General features: G+C 39.8%; 1 protein-coding gene across 2 annotated transcripts in view; it reads right to left on the bottom strand.

Annotated features, from left to right (window-relative positions):
- Window positions 1-16,685: 16,685 nt before the first annotated feature.
- kremen1 (kringle containing transmembrane protein 1) overlaps window positions 16,686-21,324 on the bottom strand; it is a 143,671-nt gene continuing 139,032 nt past the window's right edge. Inside the window, exons 8-10 of one of the 2 annotated variants that reach the window (XM_060907472.1) lie at window positions 19,091-19,327; window positions 18,559-18,637; window positions 16,686-16,911 (exon numbers count right to left, since the gene is read on the bottom strand). In XM_060907472.1, coding sequence (XP_060763455.1) covers window positions 16,755-16,911; window positions 18,559-18,637; window positions 19,091-19,327 — 473 coding nt within the window. In that variant the 3' untranslated portion in view covers window positions 16,686-16,754. The remainder of the gene's footprint in view (window positions 16,912-18,558; window positions 18,638-19,090; window positions 19,328-21,324) is intronic. The other variant, XM_060907474.1, reaches the window with a different exon arrangement.

Genomic DNA, 21,324 nt, shown 5'->3' with positions numbered 1-21,324 from the left:
CCTCTCTGACCCACGCTGCAAACAGGCAATGCAATAAATAAAAATGGAATAACTGAAATAAACAATATAAACAGGATAAACAGTCTAGATAAGAAATAGACATAGACTAAACACCCACAGGTATATATACATACACATATACATACACACACACACATATATATATATATATATATACACACACACATATTTTATATATATATATACGGCGGCACGGTGGTGTAGTGGTTAGCGCTGTCGCCTCACAGCAAGAAGGTCTGGGTTCGAGCCCCGTGGCCGGCGAGGGCCTTTCTGTGCGGAGTTTGCATGTTCTCCCCGTGTCCGCGTGGGTTTCCTCCGGGTGCTCCGGTTTCCCCCACAGTCCAAAGACATGCAGGTTAGGTTAACTGGTGACTCTAAATTGAGCGTAGGTGTGAATGTGAGTGTGAATGGTTGTCTGTGTCTATGTGTCAGCCCTGTGATGACCTGGCGACTTGTCCAGGGTGTACCCCGCCTTTCGCCCGTAGTCAGCTGGGATAGGCTCCAGCTTGCCTATGACCCTGTAGAACAGGATAAAGCAGCTAGAGATGATGAGATGAGATATACACATACATATTATATATATATATATATATATATATATATCGGTATATATACACACACACATATTTTCTCATCTCATTATCTCTAGCCGCTTTATCCTTCTACAGGGTCGCAGGCAAGCTGGAGCCTATCCCAGCTGACTATGGGCGAAAGGCGGGGTACACCCTGGACAAGTCGCCAGGTCATCACAGGGCTGACACATAGACACAGACAACCATTCACACTCACATTCACACCTACGCTCAATTTAGAGTCACCAGTTAACCTAACCTGCATGTCTTTGGACTGTGGGGGAAACCGGAGCACCCGGAGGAAACCCACGCGGACACGGGGAGAACATGCAAACTCCACACAGAAAGGCCCTCGCCGGCCATGGGGCTCGAACCCAGAACCTTCTTACTGTGAGGCGACAGCGCTAACCACTACACCACCGTGCCACCCCACACATTTGAAGAACTCTCCAGGTATGCTGTCATTTCCAGGGGCTTTACCAGAAGACAACGTTGTTATTGCCTCCTCAATTTCATTAAGAGTTGGGGGTTCGTCATCTATGTCCAGGAGTTGTTGATCTGCGACTTCAAAGTTGAAGGTACTTTGTGGGTCGGGAAGGTTTAGTATTCTGTTGAAGTGGCTGGTCCACATCTGAGATAATCTCTCCTGATCAGTTACAATATTTCCATCATCATTTCGCAGCACTGAGTCCTGCATAACTTTTCTTCCACTTAATTCTCTGTTTATCTGGTAAACTTTTGCCATGTTACCCATATCGGCAGCTCCCTGTGCAATCTGTGCTGTAAGCTCATAGTAGTCTCTTTTATCTTTCCTGGCACTTTTCTTCACTCTTTTATTCACTTCACAGTATTCCACATTAAGAGCATTCTTCAGTCTTTCTGACCGTGTATGCTGTTTCTTCAGATGTATTTTCTTTCGAAGATCGATAAGACTCCAAGTGTTTCGAGACATCCACTTGGCTGGGCAGCATCTGTCTTCTTCATCTATTACCTCATCAGCGGATTGATGGTAGATCTTCTTCATATTTTCCCACAAATTCTTAGGATCTTCATCTAGTTGAAGAGCCTGGAATCTGTTTTTGATCTTAAGGCTGAACTCCTTCCTGGTATCTTCCAATCTCAGCTTACCTACATTCCACTTCTCTGTAGACTTCTTCGGTGGACGTTTACTGCATAGTTTATGCTTCACTTTGGCAATGAGCATAAAATGGTCACTCCGTGCATCAGCTGATCGAAACACTCTTGTAACTTGTAAACTCCGTCTCCATTTCTGGTTGATCATCACATGGTCTATCTGGTTCATGTGTCCGGTCGGTGACTTCCACGTTAGCTTATGTACCTCTTTATGAGGAAAGAGATTCCCACCGATGATCATATCGTTGGTCAAGCAGAAGTCTCTCAGATGATCTCCATTGTTGTTCCGTTCGCCTGTTCCATGTCTTCCCATAACATCTTCGAAGTTATTGTTGTCTACACCAACTTTCGCATTGAAGTCACCCATCACTATCAGAACGTCATGCCGCTGTACAGTATCTTTCACCTGTTGTAGCTCCATATAAAGTTCTTCCTTCTTTGTATCGTCAGCCTCGTTCGTTGGTGCATAACATTGTATGATTGAAAGATGGCAGTATTTGCCTTTGAATCTGGCATACATCATCCTTTCATTGACTGGTCTCCAAGCCACAAGAGCCCTTCTAGCTCTAGGAGTTAGCATCAGTGCAACACCATACCTATGTATATCATTCACTTCACCAGAGTAGAGAACTGTCTCACCAGATATTAATTTCTTCTCTCCAAAAACTCACTCCTAAAACATCTAACTTAAACCTACGAAATTCTGCCGCCACCTGTGCGGTCTTTGAGCACTCAAACATTGTGCACACATTCCACACACCTATATTTAGGGTGGTCTGGAGGTCCATGAAGTTCATGCAATCGGCATTCTGGCTGCTGGCTTTGGCCGACATCCATCATCAACCCAGTGCTGGGGCGATTCCCTCCCATCTGTCCATTTCCAGGGGTTTCATTTAAATTAGTAATGATTTTGGTTACAACAAAGGTTTTTGGATGGAGAAGAGGTTGTAAGCCCCATGCCCCAACCCCCAGAACCCGGAGGACCGGTTGCCGCGTTAGTCTGGCATCTTGTCTTCGACCTGTTCGGCTTGGTAAGAACTGCCAGGGGCATACGCCCCCACCGACATAGCTCTCAGAGTCGTTAATGCACTCAAGCCCCTCAACCAGGAGCGGCCATGTGACCACCCCTCCTATATTGCTATAGGCGACAAGGTGCAGCATAGAGGGCCCATCTGGGACATGGAGAACCAAAACCGTGACATAAATCTCTATATGTCATTCATGAAGAAATCGATGAATTGTTTTGATAAATTTGGGGACTTTTTTGTTTGTGAATGTGTCAATATAATAAAAAGAAAATCACATGTTGGCTTGAAGCTATGAAGTTTATCTTCTCGTGTTGAAAAACTCGCATGTTTCGTATGAAATACATCACAGATCTGAGTGACATATTTAAATAATATTGGCTGGCATTGAGTGGTCTATCAGATATATTCCATTCAGCTAGCATGATATTAGAATATATCTGATGTACCATGAAAAAAATCCAGCTAATATTATTATTATTATTATTATTATTATAATACATACACATTCCTTTCAGGTGTTCCGCACATCTTTCTCTTTCAAAATTCTCTCAAAATCTTCTGTATTTAATGAAGCAAACCTGGCGACCATGTTTGTTTATTTACAAATTGTCCCAGTCGCTCGCTAGCGTGGAAGTTTTACGTCTCCGACGTGTGACGTCATGTTGTCTTGACAACCATGCAATATTGTAAACCATATTCAATGCTCATTCTCCATTGGGTAAAGTGACATAAGGCTGCTGGGCCATAGAAGGTTCACGCTGCACGCTGCATGCTGCACGCTACACGTTCACGTGAAGAACCGGACCCTGGGCCATTAAACTTCATGCTTGAATGTTCACGTGTTGCGTCTGTTCTACTTTGACCGAGTAACCAACAATACGGACTCTTCGGATGACGACGATTGCCTCATTCTGCTTTTACTGAGACAGAGGAAGAGAAAAAGGAACAGAATTTGGAGCCGAGAACACTTCCTTCTGAGAGAAACCCGTGGTGAATTTCACCGAACATTCTATAATCTGCTTGACAATCCCGATGAAGAACTATTTTTCAATTATACCATTCAATTATATTTTTTCTGAAGTTTTCCCCTGAAAGCATAGAGTTATCTCCCTAGACCCGTTCTGATTGGCTGGCGCGGCGGTGACCGCATGCATTGACTGGAATTTCCATCTTCACGCCTAGAAAAAAGTGTGCATGTTCATTTCACGCTTCACGCGTGAAGTGTGCAGCGTGCAGCGTGCAACGTGAACGCCGTTCTATGGCCCAGAGCAAGTCATGCTACGTTTGTCCACTTTTCTTTACACGCGTGTAGCGTGTAGTGTGCAGCATGCAGCGTGCAGCGTGAACCTTCTATGGCCCAGCTGCCTAATACATGTAGGATAAGCGCTATGCTAACAATAGTGCATGCTATCAAATCAAATTTATGAAACCCGCTAGAAGGGAATAGAACATGCTTTTATTCCATTGAAAAAGTGTCCTGTATGTATAATATTTCCAGATATTTCACTCCGATGACGTCACTCCCAGTGTTTCCCTGCTGACTGGACGCGCGTTGTCAAAATGGCAAAAAATTAAAATTCTTTTGATTAACTTGCTTTTGTGTGTGTGTGTGTGTGTGTGTGTGTGTGTGTGTATGTGTCCATATAATATAAAGAACATTACATGGTGGTGCAAAGATATGAAGTTTATCTTCTCGTGTTGAAAATATTTCACCACTCAAAGATAGACTTCATATCTTCACACCACCATGTAATATCCTCTATATTGTAGGTACACAGTCCGTCTAAGAACTACAACAGCCCGTCTCTTTAAGAAACTACATTTCCCATCAGCCCACTTCTGCGTTGACCTGCGTCACGCCGGGGCGGGATCACCAACATCACGTCCTTCATGAAAGCATAAATAACGGAACAAACTTCCGCTCTTTCTCTTTCCGTCTCGGGACTAGCGGTCTGCGTACACAAAGAGGCTGCTCACCCGAGCAAATTTAAAAAGACGTCTTTTTCTTTCTTTCTTGCAAGATCCACGAGTTAGCGTGATTTCTTTGTTTACCACTGGCCATGGTAGACTCTAAGATCGCGTGATTTTAAACTCAGTGAGTTACAACCGGTTTCATTCATTCAGTACGTACGACTGCAGCTCAAAGCAGTTAATTTATAATTAGGAGCGACCAGAATTCCTCCTGATTGAAGCACTGTGCACATTGTTTAATCAGAGACTTTCTTTTCATCACGAGCGACCACGAGCCGGACCAGGAAGTTCTCTGCGCTTTCTACAGAAGCGACTCACATTCTTCACAACGGTGAAAAGCTCCAAAGTCTCGGGACATCTTCTCATAATCTCACGTAGAAGCAGGATACGGAAGTAAGACTTGGCATTTTGGGGCATAATAAAAACCTAGTCTTAGGAATTTAGCTTTTATTAGGTTTATTTGTTACACTGTTAAACACGCAGCGTGTTGAATTGATTTATTTTGTTCTATGTTCTCTCAATTGTTTAATAGATAGGCTGTGCATGCTTCTCTTTATTCCTACTAACATATTTAATTCTCTTATTATACATCTTGACCGCATTAAGATTTCAGTGGATTTAGTAGTGTTATGAGCTAGCTTCCCTTTGTCTTAGCTTAGCCACACGAGGTTAACCTAGGCCTACCCAAACACGTGGTCACCCACAAACACACCTTAGCTAGGCCATAGGGCCTTTCACAGGCCACACACAAGCACACATTAGCCACACAAAGCTAATCTAGGCCTCACCTCGTGCACAACCACACCTCAGTTAGCATCCCACGCTAGCCTTCCTGTTGCTAGGCCATAGGCCTAAACACGTGGTCAACTCCCCCACGTGGCCACCACTCACAAACACACCTTAGTTAGCAACAGAGCTGATCCTTTGTTCTATTTAGATAACATCCCTTTGTCTTAGCTAGCAACACAAGGCTAATCTAGGCCTCCACCACGTGGCCACACACACAAACACACCTTTAGCTAGCAACCAGAGCTAAATCCTTTGTTCTCAAACCCCACGTGGTGACACACCCTCCTTAGTTAGCTACACAAAGCTAGTTCTTTTGTCTTAGCAACCAAAGCTAATTCTTTTGTGTAGGCCACACCCACACAAGGCCTCTCATACACACACACACACCTTACTGTTTGTATATATTTCAATCATTATCCATTTTTATCTTTGTTATAATAAATTCATTTATTGAACAAACTGTGTATTTATTTGTGTTCCAATATTTATGAAGTCACACACTCTCCCAAAGAATTCAGAAAGGTGCATATAAGTTATGTAATACGGTAAGTGATCATAATCATTTGGAATATACCATAATTTAGCTGTTTGGTAATTTATTATTAAGCACCAAGATTAATGGTATTAATTAATGAGACTGATTCCATGAGTGATTTAATGATAATATGAGACTGATTCAATTTAAATGATTCAAATGAGACTGATTCAATTTAATTATTAACCTTCAAATTTAATAAGACTGATTTAATGAGATCACTTAATAATTAACTGTAAATGCACCCACAATATTAAATTAAATGGTAGATTAAAGCTTTAAAGGTTTATATTTAAAGATATAAATGATGTATCTTTCAGGGTCCCACTCCAGCGAAAGGAATGGTTCCCTTTCATTGCTTGATAAAAGCAACTAATCCCAACAAATATATGCACTTTCTATTCCTGCCTGAACAATAAAACTCTGTCCTGAAGGACACGCTGTACTTTGCATTTTAAATCTCTCTCTCTCTCTCTCTCTCTCTCTCTCTCTCTCCATTTTCATTAATAAATTCTGGACACAGAGGACAAACCAGAGATGACAGACGCTTATAAGAAACATGCATATTTATTTGGCAGTCAGAACACATTAAATAAAAACTAGAAACATACTTCACTTATACAAAAGATAGATTATGTCCCATTTTAAAGTCCAAAATAACTTACTGTATAAATTAAAATCTCACTATTTACAATTGAATGACAATGACACCCCCCACCCCCAACGTCCCTGAAAGATCCGGATCTGCCGCGTGAGAGTGTCGTGGCAGGAGGCAGGATGGTGCAGGATGCAATCGGCCGGCGTTAATGTGACCTTGATAAATGGGAGCTGTCACGTTTGGTTTTCGGGTTGACAGTGTGAGCGTGTGTTCCTCTCTTTCCCCCTCTCTCTCTCTTTTCCTCTCTCTGAGTTTTTGTATGCATGAGTTTCTCCATGACTTGGATTTATTCATGCGGTAATTATGACAGGCGGGACTGCGGCATTCGCTCGTCTAGGACATCTGAGCAGGAAGAGCGAGTTCTTTACTGGAAGTCTGAGGTCTCTCTCACACACACACACACACACAAACAAGGCCCTTTTTCATCTTGCTATTCACTATTATGGTCTGGACCATGATGCTTTCTGCTTCCTCAGGACAATTAACACGGAACAGTCACACGGCAGAGTCTTATCTTTAGAAAAATAATGGAACAAACAAAACTGAAAAGAATGTAAAGTTTGAGGTCAAACAAAATAACAAGTCCTCGATTAATCACAGATGCAACATTGACAGGAAGAAACCCACAGAAAGAAAAACCCCATAGAGCCGGAGCACTGGGAAAGCTGGGGAAGTAACACGCAGAATAAGTGCTGTACAGAACTAAACATCAGCGTGTAAAGTGTTTCATCCACGTTGTGTGTTCTAGGTCTGTGCTGATAAGTTGATAAGAAATTATTAGTTTTGTTCGGGGGTAAAACCTGAGATCAGTTTACATTTTGACAAATTTAAAGTGTGCGATTGAATCAGTGATGCTCATTACGAAGTCTTTGTTTCAAGTGCGCACACAGCTAGTGCTTGGTAGAGTTTGGGAGCTTACTAATATTTAAAAAGTGTAAAAAAAAGTGTACAATTTGACCAACAGTGACGACACAGTAAGCCTCATCAGAAGAATATAAACAGCCCTAGCATCGACCCCTGAGATCACCACCATGATGAATGAAAGGTATAGATCAGGAACAAGTCAAAATTTTTGGTATTTCAGGGATCAAAATTGTTTCTAAAGCCCCCAATTGTCAATATGACTTAGAGGGACCTGAAGTTTATGTAAAATTTTGAGCAAGCGGCTCATATTTAGTGAAATTCTTCAGGTAGTACAATAGAAACCACCAGCATTTATTTATTTATTTATTTACTTAGCAGACAAGAAATCTCTTCTTAAAGGTAGACTGCCTTTCAGATTTTTAAAATTTAGATCATAAAAAGAATTTTCCCCGACACCCAAAGCTACTGAATTCGAATCATAGACTTCCAATTTTATTTTTTAAAATAAAATAATTAATGAATTTATCTCCACGTGGCCCTAAATTCTCCGCTATTTTTTCCTGCTTCACCATGACCCAATTCAAGATACTACGTCATGCATCACATCACGTGTTGGGCTTTCCCCGTTCACGCAAGGCATTGTGGGATACAAATTTGAAACAGGAGAGAAAAACGGAGGACGTGAGTGTGCGAATGAAACGTGAAAGAGCGACTACAGTAACGGAAAGCGAGAAGAAAAGGCGTTATGTTATATACGAAGGAAAGGAAACGCAGGACCAAACTAATAAATATCGGCGCTCAGTGAGCACCTCGGTGTGATCAGCTGTTCGTTTAGCGACAGAATGATGGAACTGTCAGTGCACGTTCAAAGGTAAACCTGCACATGCGCAACACACACACACGGACTTCCTCTGTCTGCTTGACTGCGCGAAGCGAGCGATTTCATGCACATTATTTGCTTTAATCCCCTCGAATTAAATAACTTCCCAGCTACAGAATGGCCTGATATTTTGTGAGATATTCCAGAAATAAACAGATATCACAATGACCACATTTCAGAGGGAACTAAATTTCACCGATTTTATGAAATCAAAAGGCCGTCTAGCTTTAAATTTTGGACCAAATGCCAAATTCTAACACCATACATTACATATCTGGATATTTATATGGCAGTAATGTCTCAAATCAAATGCTAGAATTTGAGCTAAATGGAATTAACCAATCAGCATGTGGTACCGCCTCAGGAGCCGCCTACTGTACAATTCAAAATGGCCGTCCTGATGTTTTTTCTTCTGCTTTTTTCCTCCACTTCGTTCCTCAGTGTTTCTAGTGCATCATTTAAATATTAACAGAGCACTGTCTCACTGAGTTTCATAAAATTGTGCAAACTCTACGATTTAAGACATTTAAAAAATAAAATAAAAAATAAAATAGTCCCACCTTCCCTACTGAGCACAGGTGCAAGTAAACCTGTGGCCGTTCTTTTTTTTAACAACAAAATCGTGCTTAATCTTGAGCCAGTTATAGCGATATGAAAATGTAATATTCACACACACCTAGTTTTTCTTAGAAAAATGAAAAAGTTGATGAATTACAGTACAGTTTCAGTTGGAAGACAATTCCCTACCAGTTAAAGCAAACCAAACATGCAGTGTTGGTAGAAATAAACAGAAATAAACAAACATTCACACACTGAACCCAACGTTCCCCATCCTGGTACTAACCCGACCCGAGATCGGATAGAACCGGACACTTTCAGAGAGGTATAGCTGTAAGAGTATTGAGAATTTTCAGTACACAAAGTGCTACATTAGGTTACGTTCACACTACACACTCCAGCTCGCGATGCTTTGCGATGGGTTATCGATGAAAATGAGGCGTTTGGAAAATGAGGCCTCGAGAAGTGTTCCCAAACCCATCTGCAAGTATTCACCGCTTAGTTTGCCGATGAAAACATCGGCATCAAATTTCAATGCATGTGTTGAAATTTTTCATGACATTTTTGGCCACTCATGCGGTGGAGACACACCAAAAAACAACTCGCAAAGCTCCGAGAACATTCGCTGTGTGTTGGACGATTGGTGGTGATGTTACCAATTTTTCATCGTAGAGTATTTGCAAATTAAACCCATCGCGAGCTGTCGTGTGACCGTAGCCTTAAGGAACAGTTCAACCAAAAGGAAATGAAATGCACAGTGTCTCTCTTGTGTCAAAAACAGTGGCTGAGTTGTATACAGAAGCAAACATCAGACACAAACATGTTGAACTATTAAAGCAGGCAGATCAGACACTCGCTGGCCGCACTGTGAAAATTGTCCATACAGACGCTCATCTAAGTTTCCAAATCTGTCGTTGCTTAACTCTTGAATATTTTCTATTGTGAATCCTATCATTAAAAAACTTATAATAGCTGCTTTCCAAAGAAATGTATCTGATCAAGATCGGTTCAGTACTTTGGGAGTAACGGCAGGTTGAAGTCGGTACAACAGAGTAAAAACTCTGTTCGCGGGACGTCGGGAAACTGCCGGTGCTTTTCTTTTTGAGTCACGGGAAAGTGCTCAGTCTCTCTCTCTCTCCTGATCGGTTTCCCACTGGATTACTCATCAATATCCATCAGATCACTTTTATAGGGACGTTCTCTCGCTCTCACTGTTTCTGATCAAGGATTCAGCAAAATTTTCCGTCTGCTAGTTTTGATGTTCTGATTCACGGGAGACTTTGAAGTGAGTTTGTGTAGTTTTACCTACTTATTTTTTCAAATCAAACCAATTCCTGTAAATAAATAACTATTTTAGAATATAACTGGAGTTGTTTTGATGAAAAATATTGAGATCTTAGTGGTCAGAATCAATTTCAGTTCAGTTAATGTGAATTGTTTATTCAAGGTTCGCACTGAAAGCTGTGAATATTAATCGAAATAGTCATTTATATTCTTTCATATAAACACTAGTAGGCACTACTGAGAAATACAAAAGCCTACAGAGCACAAAGAGGGGATTAGAAATCAGCTTTTATTACTTTTTTATTGAGTGTACTGATTTAACGGTTTTACCTAATTAGCATAATTAATACTAATTAAATACCAATTTGCATAATTTGTTTTGACTAATTTTTCAAACCTTGTATTCAGTATACAACCGTCTATGTACCTGCCAATTTCCATGTAAATATCTTGAAAAGTAGAAAAGTTATTAAGAAAAAACATTTGATCTCATTGGTTAATGAGGCCCATTTTGGACCATGTGACCCTCAGACAGAATATTACGTCAGTTTTCTAAAAATTACGCTGTTTCTTCAACCTTTGATTTGTAATATCTTGAGAACAGATAAACATATGTTGTTCTGCATTCAATTCTGAATTCAATGAGAGCAGGTTCAAGCAATTTAGATTGAATTTGAATTTTCACCTGATATGCCTAATTAAAGTCAAAAACAGATTACATTTAACTTTTTGTCACTGACTCGTTCATTTCATCATTTCGTTCACTGGGATTCTAACAGTAGAGTTCCGATTATTTCCTGTGTTTCTGGTGAAATCTGATCTTTTCTGTTTGTCAGCTCGAAGTAAAGCTATGGATTGAATCAATATGATATGATATGATACAATACCATCTTGAAAATACCATTACAATACAATTCTCTGAATGATTTTTGCCATATCGTCCACATCATTGCACTAAGTACTGTGATGTAATTATCTGAAATTTTCCACACACTTGGTTTTATATTTAATAATAAAAACTAGCGATATTATAAACTGACATTTTGATGTCACTGACATCATCATCATCTCATCTCATTATCTCTAGCCGCTTTATCCTGTTCTACAGGGTCGCAGGCAAGCTGGAGCCTATCCCAGCTGACTACGGGCGAAAGGCGGGGTACACCCTGGACAAGTCGCCAGGTCATCACAGGGCTGACACATAGACACAGACAACCATTCACACTCACATTCACACCTACGCTCAATTTAGAGTCACCAGTTAACCTAACCTGCATGTCTTTGGACTGTGGGGGAAACCGGAGCACCCGGAGGAAACCCACGTGGACAACATGCAAACTCCACACAGAAAGGCCCTCGCCGGCCACAGGGCTCGAACCCGGACCTTCTTGCTGTGAGGCGACAGTGCTAACCACTACACCACCGTGCCGCCCATCATCATCATCATCAGAGCAAAACAAACAGTGATGATGATGATCATGATGATCATGATGTCAGTGACGTCGAAACATCAGTTTATGATTTTGCTAGTTTTTATTATTAAATGTATAATAAAAGTTGTTTTAATTAAGATTTTGTTTGATTGGGAATTTACTCAGAATATAGAGGGAAGATTCACAATGTGTGGTAAAAACTGTTCAAATGATGGCACACATTACCCATAATTCCCTATGGTAAGGAACAGGGAGACAGACACAAGGGCTCTAGACCCCCAGGGTCAGTAAGTTCATGGGAAACATCACACTAGTCTTAATTTATTCATCAGCAAATATTGGATGCCAAAGAAGCTAATTCTAGTCAAAGTCAACCAGTGGTCTGGAAGACAATCCTGGGAAAAGTTTGTTTTTATTTATTTATGTTTTAATGTAACATTATGACTTTCATATCACGCTTCTAGTTCAGTGGTCCATGTTTAAGTGTCTATTGGTTTTAAAATAGTATAATTTCCTATACAGATTTATTATTTTGCACATTTATTGCTTTGATTTACATAGTTTCATCTTTAATCGTGTAGCCAAGGGTTAGGTTTAGCTACAATAATAAAACAGCGTACAAGTAATGTCCTGAATCTTTTTGTACTGTGATACGTAATTACAGTAAATTATCGGTCGATTGGTTAAAACTCACATCGATATTTAAGGGCTTTATGTTCAGAGGTTTAGTTTTAAGTATGCACTGTAGGCCAAATTCAGCCTCAGAACTATATAAAGTACTATATTTAAGTTCATTTTACGTACAATGATACTGATATTGATAGCTTTCTGAAATAGTTTCACGAGCACGACACGTTTGTACCAAAAACAGGAAAGCTACATTGTGGCTTAGCTAGGTTGCTAGCAGGGACGCCAATGTATGGCTGATGTGATAACACAGCTCTTGTGTTTAGGATTGAATATTGAAGAATTAAACAAAACAACCTGCCAATTTGTTACAATTCACAACTTATATTAAGTTTAGGGGCGGGGTTTGAGGTTAGTGTTCGTATCTTATCTTACGACTTAATTTGTATGGAAATCGAAAGACACTCGTTCTAACTCGGACGAATGCTAATGTAATTTTTTTTTTTCCCCAGAGAGTCTTGACGTACCAAAATGACCAGGTTATCAGGTTAGGTATGTACATACGGTAACATAACTTTACATTTCTAAAGTGTTGACTTGTATTTGTAGCTTTATCAGAATAAAAACTCAATTATTTTTTATGACCAATGCTGAGGTCCTCCACCACGCCAATTCTACTACCATCAAGACCATGCTTCGAAACAACAGACTACGCTGGCTCGGCCATGTGGCACGAATGGATGACTCTAGAACACCAAAGCAACTGCCGTTCGGTGAACTTAAGCAGGGCAAACGTGATAAGGGTCGTCCACATAAGTGTTGGAAAGACCGTGCCAAGGAGGACCTGCGGCTTTTCGGCATAAATGCCGACTGGTACCAGATTGCGCTGAACCGCAGCGCTTGGCGAGCCGCTCTCTCATTGGGAAAGGAGCTCTGCGAGGCCTGCCTCCAGACGAAGGCAGCCGAAAGACGCGAACGTCAACGTCCAAGGGTCCACCATCGTCATAATATGACGGGGACCATATATAAGTAAAGTAAGTATTTTTTGCTACAAATTCAAGATGAAGGTCCGAATATTTAGAAATTGTTATAAAGTTTACTATTTTATTATTAGTGTTGGTGGAGTTAATTTATAATGTATTTTAGTATAAATACGGAGGTGATTTATAGCAAATCACGTGCTGATTGGTCGAGAAACTGGGACTATTTCTCGATAATCACCTTGAGCGATGCAGCAAAATGGCGGCCGATCGCTTCGTCACCGTAAGTGAGGAAGAATTAGAAATGATGAAAGAAAATGCCGTTCCGAAAAGCACTAAAGATGCTACGAAGTTTGGTCTGAAACTATTCAAAAGGAAGGTGGAGTTGTGATTTATTTTATCGATTTCAAAACAAAGTATTTTATGTGACTCGGCGTAGATAAGTGACACAAATCTGTGCTCGCCTTTATTACATGTGCATGCTGCGTTTGAAGTTTGAAATAAATTATTCTTTTCATTTTTTAAATAATCACCTGTGTATTTACACTAAAACAGTTATCCGCCTCAGGCTCAGTGAATATCGGTGATTAATAACCTCGACTTTGTCTCGCTTATTATTCACCGATATTCACTTCAATAATTGCTAAACAGAATTCATGTTATCAATATTACCGTCTTGTCATCATGTTGGATTTAACGATCCGCTTTACAGGAAAATAAATAATTGAAATAGCATTCAGCACAACATCACTGCATATAAAATGTCAGTATGTTCAACTCACAATGGCGAAAACCGCATCTTGTGACATTACGTAGTACAGTAGTATGTGGTTTGGGATTATATGACTGTTTTGCTGTTGTTCTTTCACCCTGTTGCTCATATTTGGAATATTTAACAGGACTAGACAGAATATTGTGTCGTGACCCCGACACTCCGGGTGGCAGCACTGTAGTTAACACAAGAACAACAACAGCACTGATTCTAATAAAGCTGAAGAATGTGGTAAGCTCTGTAACGTCGGACAGCCCGCGGAAGACGAGGAGGAGGAGAAAGGGAGAATTGTTTTGGAAGAATGTGCCGCTTTTCATCGCTCCCACACGCAAGCTCTTAGTGGTGACTCAGTGAAGTGACAAAGCTGAAAACATTTGGGCAAAAATGAAACTTGTACAATACAATATCCCTGTTTATCTCGAACGTAGTCGATTAACCAAGACGTGTTCACTGGTTTAAGTGCTTCAGTTTTGCACTGGAGCTACAAGGCTACAACAACGAAGCTAGTTAATGACAGGCTAATCATTTCTATACTGTCGCTAACATATAGAATATAGCTTTATATATTAAATATAAAGTAGTCTTTTCTGGAAATGAGTCAAAAATGTCTGGAATATCAAGATTTACCTCAGATGTTTTGGTAAATTAGCAAGAAAAGACTCAATATTGCTAAAATTACACTAATTAGCATTAACCACAAATTCTGATGTTCCACACTGAGAACTGTAAACATTGTGTCACAACTTGCGAACTTAGAGCCATCAGAAAGGTCATAGGAAGACAAGTATATGATACCTATATTCACTGTTTTTTTTTTTTTTTGGGACACTGTTGCTAGGCAACTGGGAAACATGCGCGCTAAACATAGACGCTAGCTAGTGACTCACGCTAGTTGTTTATCTAGCTAGCTTATAAGCCAATAAGTCATTTTAAAGGTGTAAGGACAGTGAAAAAGACCCAAATGTCTCATTTTTCCTCATTAAATATCACCTTTTACCTCAGATATGTTGCTAAATTATTAAGAAAAGACGACATACAACTAAAAACTAAAATTGCAGTGTAATTTTACTTTGCATCAACCGCTAGTTAAACATTGATGGGTTCTGAAGTTCAGTATGATGTGTCAGAACTCAGAGCTGTCACAACATTTTAGCTTTTTGTAAAAACTACCAGTTTAGCATTGTGCAAGCTAATCTTTGGCTAAGTGATATCATTTGTACGTTATTGAAATCAGTTTTTACACACACACACACACTGTTTTGTTTTCAAGTTGTGGGAACACTTTTGGAAATATGCGCACCAATCTTAGAAGCTAGCTAGTGACTGAGGCTAATCATGTAGCATACAGCCATTTATAATCTTTTAGACAGGTAATGGCAGTGAAAATCTGACAACAATGTTGGGAATGACAACATTTACCTCAGAAGTATTGATAAATTACTCGGAAAAGTCTAAACATGACTGTGTAATGTCACTTAGCATCAACCGCTAACCAAATATCCATGAGTTCTTGAGTTTCACACTGAGTAATGCCAACTTCTGTTGACTGTTTTCAGCTCTGAAACGTCATTTTTTTTCTTTTATAGATGGCTGTTTGTCATAAATTGTCAAAAACCACATAAACAAGTCTGATGCTGAACTAGCATTAGCCTTGTAGCTCCAGTGCAAAAACTAAAGAAGAAAACTTCATTAAAAAAAACAAAAAACAAAACATGCCTTGGCTGATCGACTGCATTCGTGGTAATGGGAAACTTGTGTATCTTTCATCTCTGTGCCTTTAAAGACAGCTCTGTGGGAAGTAAAGGGGGAAAAAATTGTACACACAAACAGTTTTCCAACCCTTAAGGCACTTACAGACACCAGACACACAAAGCAAAACAAAACAAAACACAAAGATGAAAAACCCACAACAAATGAAAAAAAAAAATACTGAAAAACTGTTTACAGAGGTCCAGAAGGAACGTGGAATGCCAGTTTGTTTGGAGTACGGCCCGAGCCGTAGCGATGGCAGATTTACACACACATACGCGCGTGGACACACACACACACACACACACACACACACACACACACACACACACACACACATTCTTTTGTTTGTTGCTGTATTATTTGCTGGATCATGATCCTGTTCGTCCTCCGTTGGAAAACCGTAATCCTGTTCCAAACCGGAGGTGACCCACATAAAGCGCGAGGTGAAAATGGACTGAAACAGAATCGGGTTTTGGTGTAGTAGAAAAGGCTGATTGTCTGCATTGGTGTTCAGACAGTGACGTGAGCCGTTCCACGTTACAGTACGTTCTGTCTTTATTCTCCGACAACGGATTCTTATCTGAACTCCGTCTCTCAGAAACTGCCAGAATCTGCACAGCTGAAAACCTGCTGGAAGAAATAGTCTTTTCCCAGAACTGCTCAGGTTCTACTGGCATGTGACTGAGGCTTTGTCATGGTCCTGTCGAAGCCACGCCCCCTAACATGGCACCATCTGATTGGCTGTCAGTTGATTTCCAGTTCCTCATCAGGTGCTCCACTGTATTTGCTACCTGCTGTCCAGTAGAGTTTGTGTGACTGTGCATATGTGTGTGTGTGTGTGTGTGTGTGTGTGTGTGTGTGTGTGTGTGTGTGTGTGTGTAAGTATGTGTGTGTGGTTAGTTGCCCACCAGAGGGCTGAGGTCACCGTGATGGTTTTTGAGCTTCTTTTTAAAGAGCGAGATGGTGGAGGGTCTGTAGAAGATAATCCACGGCTCTGAGGTGGTGCTCTGAGAGCATGAGTCTGAACCGCTCACTGAGGGAATGGTGGGAGATCTGAGAGAAAGAAAGAAAGAAAGAAAGAAAGAAAGAAAGAAAGAAAGAAAGAAAGAAAGATGGGAAATTGATGTGAGTAATTCACAAGAGACAGGCAGACAGACAGACAGTTAGATAGAGTGAGACACAATAAATAAATAAATAAATAAATAACATGAAGATGGGAAATTGATGTGAGTAATTGCCGAGACAGACAGACAGACAGACAGACAGACAGACAGACAGACAGACAGATAGATAGATAGATAGATAGATAGATAGATAGATAGATAGATAGATAATAAAGATGGGAATTTTGCATGAGAAGAAAGAAAGAAAGAAAGAAAGAAAGAAAGAAAGAAAGAAAGAAAGAAAGATGGGAAATTGATGTGACCAATTTGCAAGAGACAGACAGACAGACAGACAGACAGACAGACAGACAGATAGATAGATAGATAGATAGATAGATAGATAGATAGATAGATAGATAGATAGATAGATAGATAGATAGATAATAAAGATGGGAATTTTGCATGAGAAGAAAGAAAGAAAGAAAGAAAGAAAGAAAGAAAGAAAGAAAGAAAGATGGGAAATTGATGTGAGCAATTTGCAAGAGACAGACAGACAGACAGACAGACAGACAGACAGACAGACAGATAGATAGATAGATAGATAGATAGATAGATAGATAGAAAATAAAGATGGGAATTTTGCATGAGAAGAAAGAAAGAAAGAAAGAAAGAAAGAAAGAAAGAAAGAAAGAAAGAAAGATGGGAAATTGATGTGACCAATTTGCAAGAGACAGACAGACAGACAGACAGACAGACAGACAGACAGACAGATAGATAGATAGATAGATAGATAGATAGATAGATAGATAGATAATAAAGATGGGAATTTTGCATGAGAAGAAAGAAAGAAAGAAAGAAAGAAAGAAAGAAAGAAAGAAAGAAAGAAAGAAAGAAAGAAAGAAAGATGGGAAATTGATGTGAGCAATTTGCAAGAGACAGACAGACAGACAGACAGACAGACAGACAGACAGATAGATAGATAGATAGATAGATAGATAGATAGATAGATAGATAGATAGATAGATAGATAGATAGATAGAAAATAAAGATGGGAATTTTGCATGAGTAGAAAGAAAGAAAGAAAGATGGGAAATTGATGTGAGCAATTTGCAAGAGACAGACAGACAGACAGACAGACAGACAGACAGTTAGATAGAGTGAGACACAATAAATAAATAAATAAATAAATAAAGAACATGAAGATGGGAGTTTTGCATGAGTAGATAGATAGACACAAGAAAGAAAGAAAGAAAGATGGGAAATTGATGTGAGTAATTGCCGAGACAGACAGACAGACAGACAGACAGACAGACAGATAGATAGATAGATAGATAGATAGATAGATAGATAGATAGATAGATAGATGAAAGAAAGAAAAGCAAAATAAGGAATGAGTCATTAAGTGTTAACAATAAATGTGTGTAAACACTCTCTCTCTCTCTCTCTCTCTCTCTCCTCACACACACTCCGTACGTCACTCAGCCGTATCAGGATCAGAGCTAAAGGCTGAACATCTCAGTTCGCTGTAATTTAAATTTTACAGTCCAAACGTGTTACAACACAAAAAACCCCACAGTGTTCAGTGTAGAATACTTACTTTACTGTAATGTAAAGCTTAGCCACCATGGCTATCACAGTTAGCGTTAGCAAGGCAGCCAGCGCGTAGATGGTCCACACTGTAAACACAACACAGTTATTACAGCACGCGCTTCTTCCTGCGTCACTGCCGTTTATTATAATAACAAACACTCAGCGTGACACTAACGCAGTCTGATCACTCCACCGACAGCGGATGGAAGGGAAACGTGTGTATGTTTAATTTATTTGACTGAAATGAATAGAAATAATAAAAATGTGTGTATATTTATTTATATATAGTGTGTTGAGTTTATTAGCTGTACTGTTACTAATAAACTGACAACCTAATGTAAAACACATGGAATTTTAATACCATAATAATCCAAAAAATGCAATAAAACTTCAGTAATTTAACTTTAAACAGCATGTTTCACTTCTAATTGTGAAAAAGGTTAATCTATTTGTGCCAATGTGACATTACTGACACGTGACACCGCTATGAAAACGACAGGTGACTGTGAAACGCTGACAGAGAATAAAGGTGTACATACTGGTGCTGTGCGCAGCGGTCCGGCCCCGGCCGAGCCACTGACCTGGCATTACGTTTTCCGACTTGGGACTGGACGTGATCAGATAGAGGATCTGAGACGGACTGCCTTTCTTGCTGGTGTTTGATCTCTCGGTCATGCTGCCAGAACGTGGATCGATTGTACTGGTGGCCTCTTTGCCATCGTTATCGTCACTGATAACGTTATCTTCAGGAGATCTGCTGCCTGGTCCTCTGGAAGCTGGAACGAAGAGGATCGCGTTAACGACATTTACACGCACATCAAGCTCTTCAATGACAATTATTCGTTTATTTCACTGTTTATCCAATTCTTCAGTCTTCAAACTTAAACACAAAAACTAATTCTCATTATGGGACAAACTGATGTATAAAATATTCTTTAAAATTCATGAATTAATTTATTTATCACAAAAACTGATAAAGAACAAAAGAAAAAAGCACATGGTTTATTTCAGGTTTGAAAGTGCATGGCATGGGGCAGTGAGTTTGTTGGTGTGCCCTAATGCCAGATAGTAACCCAAATGACCCTGAGGGTGCCAATACATTTATGCCATTATCTTTAATACTTTAAGAGGTTTAAGAATACAGCAAAAGCACAAGCCACTCCATTTCTGTGTGTAAATGTTAAAGTGTGGTCAGATAACAACCTACACGGAATTGAAGAAGGGTGCCAATACTTTAATCCCTGATATATATATATATATATATATATACACACACACACACACACACTTGAACAGCTCTCTGCATTGTTTCTAGCTCCGCCCACATGTCCCTGTTTGGTTCTTTTCCAGCAAGAACTGGAACCAACTGCAGAATAATCATCATCATCAGCTTCTTTTTCTTTATCATCTTTTTCTTCATCCTCCTCCCCATCGTCTTTTTTCTTCTTCATGTTCTCTATCTTAATCATCATCATCATCATCATCATCTTTTTCTTAATCTTTTTGTCCTTCATCCTCATCATCATCTTATTCCTCTCCTTCATCATCAGCAGCTTCTTTTTCTTCCTCCTCCTCATCTTTTTCTTCTTCTTCTTCCTCCTCCTTATCATCATCTTTTTCTTCTTCTTCTTCCTCCTCCTCCTCCTCCTCCTCATCATCATCATCATCTTTTTCTTCCTCATCTTCTTTTTCTTCTTCTCCTTTATCATCATCATCTTTTTCTTCCTCCTCCTCATCACCATCATAATCTTTTCCGTCTTCCTCCTCCTCCTCATCATCATCCTTTTCTTCATCTTCTCTTCTTCCTCCTCCTGCTAATCATCTTTTTCTTATTCTACTTTATCATCATCATCTTCATCAGCATCTTCTTTTTCTTCCTCCTCCTCATCCTTTTCTTCTTCATCTTCTTCCTCCTCCTACTCCTCCTCACCTTCTTTTTCTTCTTCTACTTTATCATCATCTTTTTCTTCCTCCTCCTCATCACCATCATAATCTTTTCCGTCTTCCTCCTCCTCATCATCATCATCCTTTTCTTCATCTTCTCTTCTTCCTCCTCCTGCTACTCATCTTTTTCTTATTCTACTTTATCAGCATCATCTTCATCAGCATCTTCTTTTTCTTCCTCCTCCTCATCCTTTTCTTCTTCATCTTCTTCCTCCTCCTACTCCTCCTCACCTTCTTTTTCTTCTTCTACTTTATCATCATAATCTTTTTCTTCCTCTTCCTCCTCATCCTTTTCTTCTCTGTCTTCTTCTTCTTCCTCCTCCTCCTCATCCTTTTCTTCTCCATCTTCTTCTTTTTCCTCCTACTCCATCTTCTCATCATCATCCTTTTCTTCTTCTTCTTCTCCTTTATCTTCGTCATCATCTGCTTCTCATTATTATTATTATTTCTTCAACCTCAGACTGATCTTTTGTCATCAGAATTAACATACAGGAGCGGGTCATAACAAATAACCAAGGGTCCTGCAGTTCACACTCCTTAACACACTTGTAGCACTCTTCTCAAAACTCTGGCTGTTCCCAAGAGTGCAGTCTTTTGCAGCAACTCGGTTCAAATTTCAACACCGATCTCTGAGATCCAATTTTGGATCTTTTTTGTAACCACACCAAGGGCTCCAACAACAACTGGAATAACCTCCACTTCATTCATTTCCCAAATCCACTTTATTTCAAATTTCAAAGGCTGGTATTTATCTTCCTTCTCGTTCTCTGTAACCCCGTCATCTCCTGGGATTGCAATGTCAATCAAGAGGCAGTGCTTTCTTTCTTTA

Source organism: Neoarius graeffei, chromosome 24 (assembly GCF_027579695.1).
Source record: "Neoarius graeffei isolate fNeoGra1 chromosome 24, fNeoGra1.pri, whole genome shotgun sequence".
Classification (NCBI taxonomy): Eukaryota; Metazoa; Chordata; class Actinopteri; order Siluriformes; family Ariidae; genus Neoarius; species Neoarius graeffei.
The sequence above is the reverse complement of the archived record's forward strand: the minus strand, read 5'-3'. Positions and strand labels throughout refer to the sequence as shown.